The sequence below is a fragment of the Cephus cinctus genome, unplaced genomic scaffold (genome assembly GCF_000341935.2).
Source record: "Cephus cinctus unplaced genomic scaffold, Ccin1 Ccin1_scaffold0215, whole genome shotgun sequence".
Lineage (NCBI taxonomy): Eukaryota > Metazoa > Arthropoda > Insecta > Hymenoptera > Cephidae > Cephus > Cephus cinctus.
The window spans coordinates 101,358-114,467 of NW_014332933.1; the positions used below are offsets into that span (position 1 = coordinate 101,358).

At 48.0% G+C, this 13,110-nt stretch overlaps 1 protein-coding gene across 6 annotated transcripts in view; it reads right to left on the reverse strand.

Moving 5' to 3' along the window:
• Positions 1–13,110, reverse strand: part of LOC107265174 (zinc finger protein 587) — a 59,653-nt gene that overhangs the window by 3,132 nt on the left and 43,411 nt on the right. The window contains exon 5 of one of the 6 annotated variants that reach the window (XM_025082218.1): positions 2,238–4,073. The exons of 1 other annotated variant lie outside the window; for it this stretch is intronic. In XM_025082218.1, the coding sequence (XP_024937986.1) occupies positions 2,579–4,073 (1,495 nt within the window). In that variant the 3' untranslated portion in view covers positions 2,238–2,578. Of the gene's footprint in view, positions 1–2,237; positions 4,074–4,317; positions 6,924–7,792; positions 9,750–10,280; positions 12,670–13,110 lie in introns of those variants that run through there. 4 more of the 6 variants (XM_015734323.2, XM_015734326.2, XM_015734325.2 and 1 more) reach the window with 4 other exon arrangements.

A 13,110-nucleotide genomic window follows, 5' to 3' on the forward strand; every position in this document is an offset into this window, starting at 1 on the left:
GGGGGGGGGGGGGGGGGGGGGGAGAGGTAACGAGTCTCATCATCGTCTGAAGCACGTTTAGACCAAGAGAGAAGTGTTGGGAATAAGTGTAATTTCTATTTTTAATCAAATCTTTCAAGTCCTTGAGAATATGATCACTGCATATGAGAAGTTGGAGCGACAGAAGGCGGGAGTGAATCTTCCAATGGCAAATGAGTCCAGCATTCTGAGCAAATGACTTTCCGCAGACGTCGCAGCTGTAAACGCGTTCGCCCGTGTGAAGAAGAAGATGCTGCTTGAGACTGCTTTGACGCGCAAATGCTCGGCTGTGGACGTAACAGGCACTAGGCTTATCGCCCGTGTGAGTCCCCACGTATTTTTGCACCTAGTAATTCTCGAAGAAGGTCTTGCCGCATTCTTCCCATATTCGTCTCTCCTGCCCCCTGTGTTGCGTCAACAGACGCTGATCGAGATTTTCCTAGCTGATGAGTAGCCGCATGTCCAACGGGCATTCGAACATCGATTTCTAGTGAGCGTGCTTCCTGCGCGTGTAGAGCACGCTCAATCTTCGTGTATAGTGTCTTCTTTCTTGCAGAGACGAAATCGCAAATGAGGCAGACCCTCGTTCCTTCTTACTGATTTTTCCCCATTTTTCCTCCTCTCCTCTTGCTGTTCGATTCGCACGACCCTCCCTGCCCTCTCCGGCCGTCGGCCATCACTTGCTGCCTCCTTGCTGCCTTTGATCTTGCTCGCGGTTTCTCGCGTACCTTCGTCCGCGACAGCTCTTCCGCAGGCTCCTTCTTCGTCGACATTCTTTTATCCTAGGCAGTGATGAGAGTCAGGGCTTTTAGCTGTCGTCAATTAGTCAATTCTAAAACACAAAGAGCTAACAATTAGTGTGGCTCGATGGGATTACGCAGAAACGTCGCTCCAGCATAAGACCTGCCGCAAAATTACTTACGTGAAATCTATTAAAGTTTTCGTGAAATTTTAGCGAATGCGTCTCGAGAACTTGTATTGGGAATCGGCGACAAGTTACGATTTATAATTCGCTAGTTGCGATAGCCACGTGCTGTGACTTATGCATATTCTGAATTCGGCTAATTTGCCGATTTCTCTCTCAAAAAGTCTTTGCGAGAGTTTATTATTAAGAAGATCATATTACAGGACTGGTTCAAAGGAAAGGAGAGGAGCTCTTCCAGTATACATTTTATTGATAATAGAAGCAGCCTAACGATTATTTCTTGACAAAGTCATCGAGGACTTCGTCAAGCCTGATGACAGGCAGTGGCGCAAGGACACCCGGATGAATCTTCCAATGACTGATGAGTCCGGGTTTCTGAGCGAAACTCTTGCCGCAAACGTCACACACGAAAACCTTTTTCCCCGTGTGTATAAGAAGATGCTGCCTGAGATGTGAGTTTCTGCCGAAGGACTTGCAGCAGACTTGGCAAGCGTGGAACTCGATAACGTTGTGAACGGACTCGAGATGTCTGCTGAGGATGACCTTGTCCGAAAAGGACTTGCCGCAGCCCTCGCAGATCGCTCGCTCGCGCCTCCCGTGCTGAGAGTGCACGTGCTGCTCCAAGTTCTCCCGAGTGACCATGCGTCGCTTGCACACGGAGCACTCGAACGTCGCCTTGTAGTGGAATCGCTTCTGATGCGTCTAGAGGGAGTTACTGTTGGAGCAAGCCTTCCTTCCCACAGACTTCGCATACAGTCGGCTGCTCCTCGTGATAAAATCGCACATGATTCCTGAGATCACTTCTTACCGCATTGATCACATGAAAACTTATAAATGTGCGTGTGCTTCTTCACTTGTGGCACAAAGTGCGTCTTCAGGATGCACTTTTGTTCGAAACTCAGGCCGCAGACTCTACACTCGAAAGATCGAGCTGCGTCCTTCCGGATCGCGGTCTGCTTCGAATGATTCTTCAAAACGTGCAGTTGTAGGCTCGACAACTTTTTTGATTTATAGCTGCAAGTGGAACAGGAGAATTTCCATTTCGTATTTGCGATTTCTTGACATCTCCTTGGGGGCAGTGAGGATGCACCTAAAACATATTAAAAGAAATGCATCCATTAGAAAGGGTAATCGAAATTGCGACTGACAGCATATCCAGACTGAATTCGAGAAACGGTGGGAACTTACTTCTTTTGACAAGCGATTAATCAATTAATAGATCGGTGTGGTCGGAATAGAGTACATTTAGGCGCACTGAAATCACGGATGACGTAAAAGGACAACGAGGTAAAAGTTATTTCCTAAAAATTTATTTTGTCAATCGCCTTTCGATATCGTCTGAATACATTGGCCATTTTGATCCGAGAGTAAGGGGGAACAAAGTGAATCCCTGCTTGAGAGAGAGAGAGAGAGAAAAAAAAAGAAAGAACACATGAAAATCTAAGTAGACACAAGGAGACTCAGGGAGATTTGGATATCTCGGATTTTCAATGGGAAAGAGATCCGCTCGAGCGTCAGTGTATATTCTGACACGTAGTAATAAATTGTCGACAGAGAGGGGGTGCGGGTCGAGGCGAAAGTATTTACAGAAGTGAGAAAAAGAAAAGTGAATTATCCCGAAGTTCGCTGGAAGATCTACTTCTTCATGAAGTCGCTGAGAATGTGCTCGATGTGGACGACCGGAAGTGGCGGATGTATGCCAGGATGGGACTTGCGATGGCAAATCAGGCCTGGTTTCTGAGTGAAGGCCTTGCCGCAGATGTCGCAGATGTAAGGTCGCTTGCCCGTGTGGATGAGGAGATGTTGCCGGAAGGCCGTGCGCCGAGCGAAGGCTTTCCCACAAATGTGACAGTCGTAGGGTCGATCGCCGGTGTGGGTCATCATGTGCTGCTTGAGTCGATGGTTCTCGGAGAATGACTTGCCGCACTCCTCGCAAACGAAGCTCTCCCTCCGCTCGTGCTGAAGAAGAATGTGCTGATCGAGATTCTCCTGGCTGACCATGCGTCTCTTGCAGATGTCGCACTCGTACTTGGGCTTGAAGTGGGCCCACTTCTGGTGAACGTAGAGGGAGTTGCTGTTGGAGCAGGTCTTGCCGCAAACGTCACAGACGATTGGCCCTTCCTTGTGTTTAAACCTCACGTGGAGCCTCATGTCGCCCTTGACCTTGAACTTCTTCCCGCAATACTCGCACTCGTACTTATACTCGGAGGCGTGCTTGCGCTCGAGATGCTCCTTAAGACGACGCTTGTTCTGACACTTGAACTCGCAGATGTCGCAGGAAAATTCCGTGTGGTCTCTGGTCCCGCGAATCGTGTGCTTCCGTCCAATGTGCGAGTGCAGCGTGGACTTGTTCGTGCTCTCGTAGTCACAGAAATTGCAAGAATAGGTGGTTGGCGTCTGTTCCTTGTCGGGTTTGTGCTCGAGCGCCACGTGCATCTTAAAGGCGATTAGATTTTTGCAGATCTTCGGGCAGAGTTTACATTTGTATCGCTCGAGATCTCGATGCACGGTGTTTTTGTGTCTCTTGAGCATTTGCTTTATGGGAAAGCAAACGTTGCAATCGTCGCAGGCGTACACCGTGCCGTAAGCGTATCCTAGGGCGTCCGAGGCCTTTCTCTCTGGTACCATTTCAGGCTCCATGCCCATACCTAGTCCCATCCCCATCCCCATCCCCATCCCCATTCCCATTCCAATTCCCATTTCCATTTCCATTTCCATCGCCATCCCTTCTTCCCCTGCAGCTCCGAGATCGACTTCGAGCTCGACATCAGCCAGCCCTTCCACGTGCTCCGTCTCGTTTTCCTCCGACTGATCCTCGTGCTCCTCTTTTTTGATCTTCACGGCGTAAAAGTTAGCGTTGTTATCATCCTCGTTAGCAACGGAAAATGGATAAGCGACCTGTTGCTCGGCAGGATCCGTCACTTCCTCCGAGTACGAGCACTGGTCGTCTGGCACTTTGACGTGGTGCAAAAATTCCCCGGCACGCACGTGCCCCCCCTCGGACAGTTGAGATGTGTGATTGGCTGGGAGAAACGCGTAATAGAGACATCCCTCAAAATCCACGATCTGCCAGGGTTGCATCAGTATCGACTCCTTTCCGTATAGAAACCTGCCATCCTCCTTGAGAATCCTACGACACAGAAAATCCATTAATCCTTTTGCCGGGAAATCTATTAATCAGAGTTAAAGTTACAGTGTCAGTGTAAAGGTGCATGGAAGATCAGGTGGTCGGGATTAGGGGATTGGGATTAGCTTAAAGGTAGAGTTGAAAGTCAAGGATGCAGAACAGTTCCCATCGTGTCAGCTCAACTTTCAAAATGAAAGGAACCGACCCTTCGAAAATACAGGTGAACATTTCAAGAATCAAGTCATCGTCTGTCAGACTCAGGTTTATTAGTTGCAAGTGTGCGCGGAATGTGACACAGTGGCGTGACATTCGCAATACAGAAGAAAAAGAGGTGTAAGTCCACTGACGGAATATAGTCGTGCTCGCACGCACAGAGTCTTCTTCCTATCACGCCGTAAATGTATACAAATACATTGAAAAAGTCTTTATTTCTCGAACGTTGGGTAACATCTGACCCGAATGAAGGATCGTCTCCATGTGAGATCATTTTGTGGCAGGGACACAGACACGAGGATGCCGCAAACACTCGATTTAACACGTGCCAGGATGGGAGCGGACGGAAGGTCGCAGCTAATACAGAAGAGTACGTTTCTTCTCCGTAGACAGCAGGAGAGAGAGAGATAGATAGATAGATAGAGAGAGGGGGAGAGAGAGAGAGAGGGGGGAGGGGGGGAGAGAGGGCCGTTCGTTGACGCGAGTGCTCTTTGAATCCCTTTTAATAGGCGGATAGCGGATGAGATGCGAGTCATCAGCCTCGGCGTCTGGTGTCCTGACTCGTGTTAATGCGAATTTCGCAGATGCTGCTACTCTTTCTCGTGATCGCAGCCAACTCTTCAGTCTTCTGTACATAAATACAAGGACGAAGACGACGACCGTTGTTAATTGTTCATGACGTCATTGAGAATGTGGTCTATTAGAACCCTCGGAAGTGGCGGATGAGATCCAGGATGAGACTTCCGGTGGCTGATGAGTCCGGGTTTTTGCGTAAAGGCCTTGCCGCAAATGTCGCACACGTAAGGTCTCACTCCCGTGTGTATGAGCAGGTGCTGCTTAAGGGCAGTGCGCCGAGCAAAGGACTTGTTGCAGATCGTGCAGGCGTAGGGCTTGTCGCCCGTATGAATCCTCATGTGCACCTTTAGCCGACTGTTCCGCGAGAAAGTCTTGCCGCACTCCTCGCACACGACGTTTTCCCGCTTCTCGTGTTGACGCAGCATGTGCTCGTCCAGATTCTCTTGACTCACCATGCGTCGCTTACAGATGCCGCACTCGTACTTGGCCTTGTAGTGGGCGAATTTCTGATGTACATACAAGGAGTTGCTGTTGAGGCAGGTCTTGCCGCAAACGTCACAGATTACAGGTTGCTCCTTGTGAGTGAACCTAATGTGATTGGTTAGATCTCCCTTTACCTTGAACTTTTTCCCACACGTTTCGCACGAAAACTTGAAGTCCTCGGTGTGCTTGCGCGCAACGTGGACCTTCAGTTCGTACTTGTTTTTATTCTTGTAGTCGCACTGATTGCAAAAGAAAAATTCGGGCGCCTTGACGCCGGACGCCGAACGAGTCGACTTGTGTTTCCGCTTAATGTGCGAATAGAGGCTGGTCTTGTTCCCGGTCTTGAAGCCGCACTCATTGCACGAGTACATGTTTCCGAGTTCCTGGATCCGATGTCTCCTCATGTGCGAGTACAAAGTGCTCTTCTTCGCGCACTTGAAGTCGCAAATGTTGCATTGGCACTGCTCGTTGGCGTCGTGCTTCCGGGCGACGTGGGCATCCAGGTTGGGGGCGTTCTTGCACCGAAAATCGCAGCGGGCACACGATAAAATCATCCCTCGGGGGCTCGATCGGTGCCGCCGCTTGTGTATCCTCAAGTGTTTCTGATATTTATCATTTCGGCTGGTTTCGAACGAGCACACGTCGCAACGGTAATTCCTCTCAGCCTGCTGCAGTCCCTTCTTACTTTCGCCATCATCTTCCCCTTCAACTTGGTCTTCGTCTTTCTCCTCGGCTTCCTCTCTCCCTTCTTCCGTACTACCGTCTACGCTCTGTGCATCGTTCTCATCGTTATCGTCAACATTGACACTGTCGCCGCAACACTTGCTCTTCTCTTCCGGTACTTGGCGCGTTTCACCTTTCTTCTTCCCCCGTGCCAAAACCACCCTTAGCTTAGAACTCTGCCGTCTGTTGGTTGTCTTCGTGGTCCTTGATTCCAAGTCGGAGCAGGTACGAGAAGCCGGCACTTCCTTCTCCAGCCGAGCGGACGAATGCTTCGCTGCGACGTGCGAGCCCAGAATGACTCGCCTGTCGCAGCGGAAGCTGCAGAGCCGACACATGTAGATGGGATCGTTTGGTGAACGAGCCTCGCTGGAACTGGCCCATAAATTTTGGGTCAAAGAAATTTTCTTATTCCGCACGAACAGTCGTCTTGTTCGAAAATTTCGTCTGTGGTGAAACTTATGTCTGAGCAACATACTCTCTACGGGAAACTTCATAGTGCACGTGTCACAAGAGAAGCACTCGATGGCCACTTCGCAAAGATGAGCAAGTGAGCCCAAGTAACGACTCTCCTCGCTAGAGAGTTCCGCCTGCTCAGCCTTTCCTGCCGTCCCACCAACTCCAACGAACTCTTCGGCCACCTCGACCTTGATGTTGCTAGACACTATGAGCTCCTGCTGTCTGCTGGCCCTTCCTGAAGAGTCATCCGATGCCGGGACGAGCGAATAACGGAGATTCCCATGGGAGTCAGACAGCTGCCACAGTCTCATCGGCACCGAATTCTCTCCCAGGATGAAGCAGCCATACGCATCGCTTTTCAGCAGTCTCCTCTTCCCTCTTGCCTCGCGTCCAGCTGCAGCTCTACAACAAAAAGAGAGCTATCGTTATTATCAGAATTTCACTCGCCGCTCTCGCGATCGTTACTTACTCCGTCGATGAATTGTTTTACAAGTAATGGTACTAGACATGGTACTAGACATGGTACTAGACATGGAATTTTCGACAGTGAATCTGAGAGATTCATGAGAATTTCACGGGACTACACACGCGTACACGGGACAAGTTCGCCGCTGAAAGGCAGTAAATTCAAGTTGGCTTTACCGCCGGAATCAAATGGACGAGCTAGCCTCGGTCGTTGCGTTTCCTGTGATGCATTGCTGTATGTCTGGATTAACTATTTAACGTTTATACGCAATCGCTCACTTATTTCTCTTGTCGGAATCAAAGGAACCAATCAATACGTGTGACCAAGTGACCTAGCGGCTTCAGTTACTTCGGCGATTAAAATATTCACAATTATAGTAGAAACCCTTGATATAAAAAATGACTGTTTATTCGAATTTTCTTAAAATGTATAAATAATGAGGAAGTTGATAATAGAAATGAGATTGTTCTTCGAGGTAATGAGGATTATTGGCTTAAGAGCCTCGATCTCCATCCGCTTCGTCTCTCATAGATGATCTTTTTGAAAGGTGAGTTTCTTTCTCACGCGTCGCAAATTACTCGATTACCAAAACTCCCGTTTACATGATCGGAATATCATTCGTGTCTGAAACATAAAATTTAATTTGGTTTCTTGAAATATGTGACGAGTACTCTTACTTACCTCTAGCGCGATTAAAGATGGTCGTTGCAAAAATTGTTAATATGTCATCATCCGTGTAATCAGGGTGATCGAATATTTCTTCTGCAAAATGCAAAATCATTTTACATCAAAAGTACAATAGAAGTTAAATAACCAATGGCTTGAAATCATTGCGAGCAGCTAGCTTCAGTTGCAGATTGTTCATATTTCTCGAAGTTTTATTTTATTTTACATAATGCGAGAAACTCTCAGTGTATAAGTATCAAAACTGCAAAGCAATACCGTAATACTTGGAGAATCGAGACTGGAAGTGCGCGTTGCGCGAAGCGAAAAGGGAGAAAGAAGGGAAAGAAGGGAAAGAAGGGAAAGAAGGGAAAGAAGGGAAAGAAGGGCAAGAGGGCGCGCGGACGGGTAAAAAATTCTACGAATCTCTTGGGCATAATAACGATCATTCGGTGGAAGAAAAAAAAAAGAGCAAGGACGGTTGACTTTAATACTGTTCGGTGCGATATTGCAGATGCTCGACAGGTAAAGCGGCACGTGGAACACGCGAAAAGTCTTCTGTCGTTAGCGGCTGACTAGGGACGGCCGTCCGAGGACGGATTATCAGTCAATTGGCGATCGACGATTCCCCGAGTATCGCGTTCCTGCCAAGAGGAACAGGTGGCGAGGATAGATGTGCGTCAGGATGCTTCCTGCGATGCTCGATCATGTAGTATCTCCGCTTGAAGGCTTGTCCGCAAAGGTCGCAAATGTGAGGCCTCTCCGCCGAATGCGTCAGCAGATGCGTCTTGCGCATGTGAGACGTGCGAAAGTTCTTCTCGCATATGTGACAGGGATAGGGCTTGACGCCAGTGTGGGTGCTCTTATGAGTGGCCAAGTACCTCTTGGAGGCAAATACCTTGCCGCAGTCCTTGCAGACGTAGCTCTGATTGTGCTGGAGCATGTGGCTCTCGAGATTCTCCTGGGTGAGGAGTCGTTTGTTGCATATCGAACATTGGAACTTGTACTCGTTCAGATGAGCCACCTTGCGATGCTTGTAGAGGGAATAGTTGCTCGTGTAGAAACGACCGCAGATGTCGCACATGTGCTGGGAATTGCTGTGAGTGCCGATGTGGAACTTGAGGTCCCACTCCATCTTGAATCGCTTCCCGCAGTGCTCGCAGGAGAACTTGTAATCGTCCGTGTGCTTGCGGATGTAGTGGGACTTGAGATTGTTTTTTGTCTTCGTACGGTACTCGCACTTGTCGCAACAGTGCAGCAGCCTCGAGTCGACCTCCTCGTGCACGAGCTTGTGGGCTTTCAGGTCGTACTTGTATTTGAAAGCCTTCGAGCATGTCGCGCACTTGAACGGCCTGTGAAAGCTGTGCTTGCTCGTTATGTGACGGAGAATCTTGCTCTTCTGCTCGAAAGTCGTTTGGCAGATGTCGCACGTGTAGTTTCCATCCCTCAGCCTCTTGTAAAGAACTTCTCGCTGCCTCTTCCCCGTGGGTTCGTCTTTCTTCTTCGTCTTAAGCTCGAGCGCACCACCACCTTCCAGCACGGCATGCGATTCTTCCTCGAGATCCTTTAGCTCCTCGCAACTCGACTCCTCCTCGCCGATCAACGGAACTCCGGAGACCCGCGAGGTCAACGTCGCCTCCCTTTGCCCAGACTTTCCAAAAGCGATTAGCTTGCCTCTCGACTTTTTCCTCGTCCAGGAAATGTTCAGCTTCTCCGTTGCAACTCGCAGCTCGTCTTCCGCTTCCTCTTCTTCCTCTTCTTCTTCTTCTTCTTCTTCTTCCTCTTCTTCTTTTTCTTTTTCATCGCCCGTCACGCGTTCTTCGGCCACGTCCTGATCGGCGTGAACCTTCGTAATTTGAGCGTTCGCGTCCGTCGATACGTATGAATCCTGCCAACCTCCTTTCGAACATTCTGCTGTGTTGAATCTTTTGCAGTACGAGTGCTTCTTCGCCAATTCCACTAGCACATCTGCACGCACTGTCGATCCTGAACACTTTCTTGTGATGCGTCTATGGTCTTCCGGCAGGAGCTGATACTCGCCTTTCACCCTGACGATGCCCAGAGGTTTACTTTTCTTGACTAAACAGTCCTGTGATTTCCTAAAACACGAATAACTGATGTCAATTGGGATTCCGAGATCAAGCTAATCGTTCGATCAGTCGAGTAACGCGTGATCGATTCCGTGCAGCTGCAGCTGCAGCTGCACGTATATGCAAATCGATTTCTTTTTAAAGGGTAACGAAACGGGGAGAATGATTGCGACGTATAATTAATGAGCACGTGACACTGCTGCACGCGACTATATTTATTGACCGTGCAATATTTTTCCATTTATTTTGGCGCACCGATGCGATTACCGTAATCGTAAGAACGTTGGCGCGTAAGGTTACGTAAGGAACGTGGTACTAACCTCCGTGGTATCCTCGGCATACTTATAGCTACTACATGTATCACAGATTTGCATCTTCGTTCTATTCGAAGGCGCGCAGGGTGCAAACTCCAAAGCAAATAGAAGCCTCTTGAGCTTACGCTTTCCCGAAGGTAATATATTTTATACGTGCGCTCGGATGTTTCTCTCTTAGGAAAAAAAAAAAAGAAAATCCAAGAGATTCGAAAGAATCGTCGAAGCTCCCCTCATCGTGACGGCCGCACTTTCAAAAGATTTGCTACAATGAAATTCATTGACTTGATATTAGAAGAAAATGAGTCACGGAGATGGGGAATATGTGGAAAGAGAAATAAAGGACATAAATAAAAAATTATTATCTCCGGACATTATATATTATATTCTAAGGGTACGCGTTGCGGCTATATTTCTTTCGAGTCCTCAGTAAGACTTTACAAGTGAATAAAGAGTGTCCATGTTTCACGAATGATTCAAAAGATAGGATGTTTTTATTTCTTTTCGCAATACACTTCGGAATGTATACACGGCTCGTTTTTAGTAGCGAATTTACGCGAAACACTGGGGATAATTTCGGAGATTAATGAGTTTTTTTTATAAAGAGCTTAGAATGCGATTCAGCACTCGTAAGTTACAAGTTTTTCAAAATCAGCGATTCCAAAATGGGAAATTTTACACTTTTCATACCTTTGAACGCTATATGCATTAAAGAAGATTCAAAAGGATTCAGGAGAAAGAAATGTTAAACCTTGACGATAGTCACGATGATACCCGCCCCACTATTAGTCTCTTGAGATTAAGGCCTAACGACGCCAAGAGAAGTTTGCGCAGATGGAGGGCGAAGAACTCCTGTTTAAAGTCATAATAATGATTTTCGAATAAAAGTCTGCAATGCTAAAAAAGTAGGAGGAAATTGAGGGCTTGAAATTATCTCCATATTGTCATACATTAGGCGTAATGCTAGTTCTCAGTATGTATATGAATAATTTACGTAATCACGAATGCAGGTCAAGATTACTACTTACCCCGCGCACGTAAGTCGCACGTAAGTCGAGTGGTTTAAACTAACTTTACATTATGCTCATTGACATAGGACATAATAGGACATTTCGGCAACGGTTCTTCTCGGATGCATCGTTCGTCATCCGCGATATCACATGTGCGTGGCGGAATAGAAGGGCAGGAAGAAAAAGTTCACTCCAGTGCACTACTGGTTGGTGGCGGTCTTTCCGTCGTAATCCATATTAGATTTTATAGTCTCGAGTATGTTCTTGAGGGTTACGGGTGGGGGCGGATCACTGGCATCGGGATGCTTCTTCTTCCAATGAAGCATGAGGGACGATCGCTGTGTGAAGTTGAGTCCACAAACGTCGCAGACGTAAGGCCTGACGCCGGCGTGCGTCAGAAAGTGAACTCGTTGGGTGGCCATGCAGGCGAAGGCTTTGCCGCAGACGGAGCACAGGTGAGACTTCTCCCCGGTGTGAACGCGCCGATGCTTCGTAAGTCCGTACTTCCTAGCGAACTTCATGCCGCACTCCTCGCACACGTATGTTTGCTCGTGCTGCTGCATGTGACTTTCGAGATTCTTCTCGGTCTGCAGCTTCTTCTTGCAGATCTTGCATTCGAATGACTTTTTCTTCTCGGTGTGCATGTAATTACGATGATAATAGAGGGAGCTCTTGTTCGGGTAGGAGACGCCGCAGATGTCGCAGACCTGTGGTCCCGTCTCGTGGTCCGACATGTGAACCTTGTAGTCGGGCTCGACTTTGAATTTCTTACCGCAAAAGTTACACTTGTACTTGTAGTCGTCTGTGTGCTTCCGCGTAAAGTGCTCCTGCAGGTAGGGATAGTGCTTCGTCGTGAATTCGCACATCTTGCAGGCGTAAAGCGGCGCCGAATCACTGTGCTGCTCCTTCGTGTGCTTCTTAAGGCCAAAGTTGTACTTGAACTTCTTCTGGCACGTCTGACACTCGTAAGGTCGCATGTCGCTGTGCGTGACCATGTGCTTATTGTAGAGGCCTCGCAGCTTGAAGGAGACCTCGCAAATCGGGCACGCGTATCCTCCTTTCTTCTTGCTTCTTTTTCTTTGCCCCGAACTCTCCTCCTGCTCCACGAAGCCATTTGAATTTGAATCCGATTCACCTTCGAACGTCTCGGACATCTCGGATATCTCGGACATCCCGGACATCCCGGACATCTCGGACACTTCGAAGATCCCGTGCTCGTCCTCGTCGCTTCCGCTCGTTACGGCTTCCCTCGTCTTTATCTGACTACGCGCTCTCCTCCTTTTCCTCCTCCTCCTGCTACTCCTGATCCTCATCCTCATCCTCTTCCTCGTACAGACGGACGAATCGTTGATATCCTCGCTTGCCTCTTCGCAGGCGATCAGCGGCTTTGCTTTCGAGTTCGTTCGAGGTTTTCGTCTGCTTCGTAAAGTTTCCTTCATCTTTGAATTCTTCGCCGCTCGAGGATGCTGCTTGGAGTCGTGATCGGTAGGTAGTAGCGGCGAATAGAACGGTGCGACCTTCTTTCGCCTATTTCGTTTCCTTCTGCTCGCCGCGTTGATTTCTTCGTAATTCGCTTGCCGTGTCACGACTATCGGAGGCTCTTTCTCCCTAGAAATTAAAGATTCGATTAATGTCTAGACCGAAAGTGAAGTTCCAGTATCCCAAAAGTCCGGCCAACGACTCAGGGTCGTCGTTCGTGGCTCGACGTCATTAGTGACTTGGTTGGGTGTATTTCCTATCGAGAAAACGTGTACTTATAATTATATCCTGTGAGAGTTCTGACCGTTCTAGGTTAATATGAAAGAAGCAGACGGATCAATAAATCAAATAAGACGAAAAGAGAAGAAAAAAGAGAAAAGATAAGAAGCGAGGAAAATATAATATCCTAGTAGAAAGGAGACGGTGAATTAGTGATTATTCCTCACTTATTTATTCGTATGATTCTGAATAGTAATATGCCGGACACAGTAAGCACATTATTCTAATAGCTTCTCTCTCTCTCTCTCTCTCTCTCTCTCTCTCTCTCTCTCTCTCTCTCTCTCTCCCTCT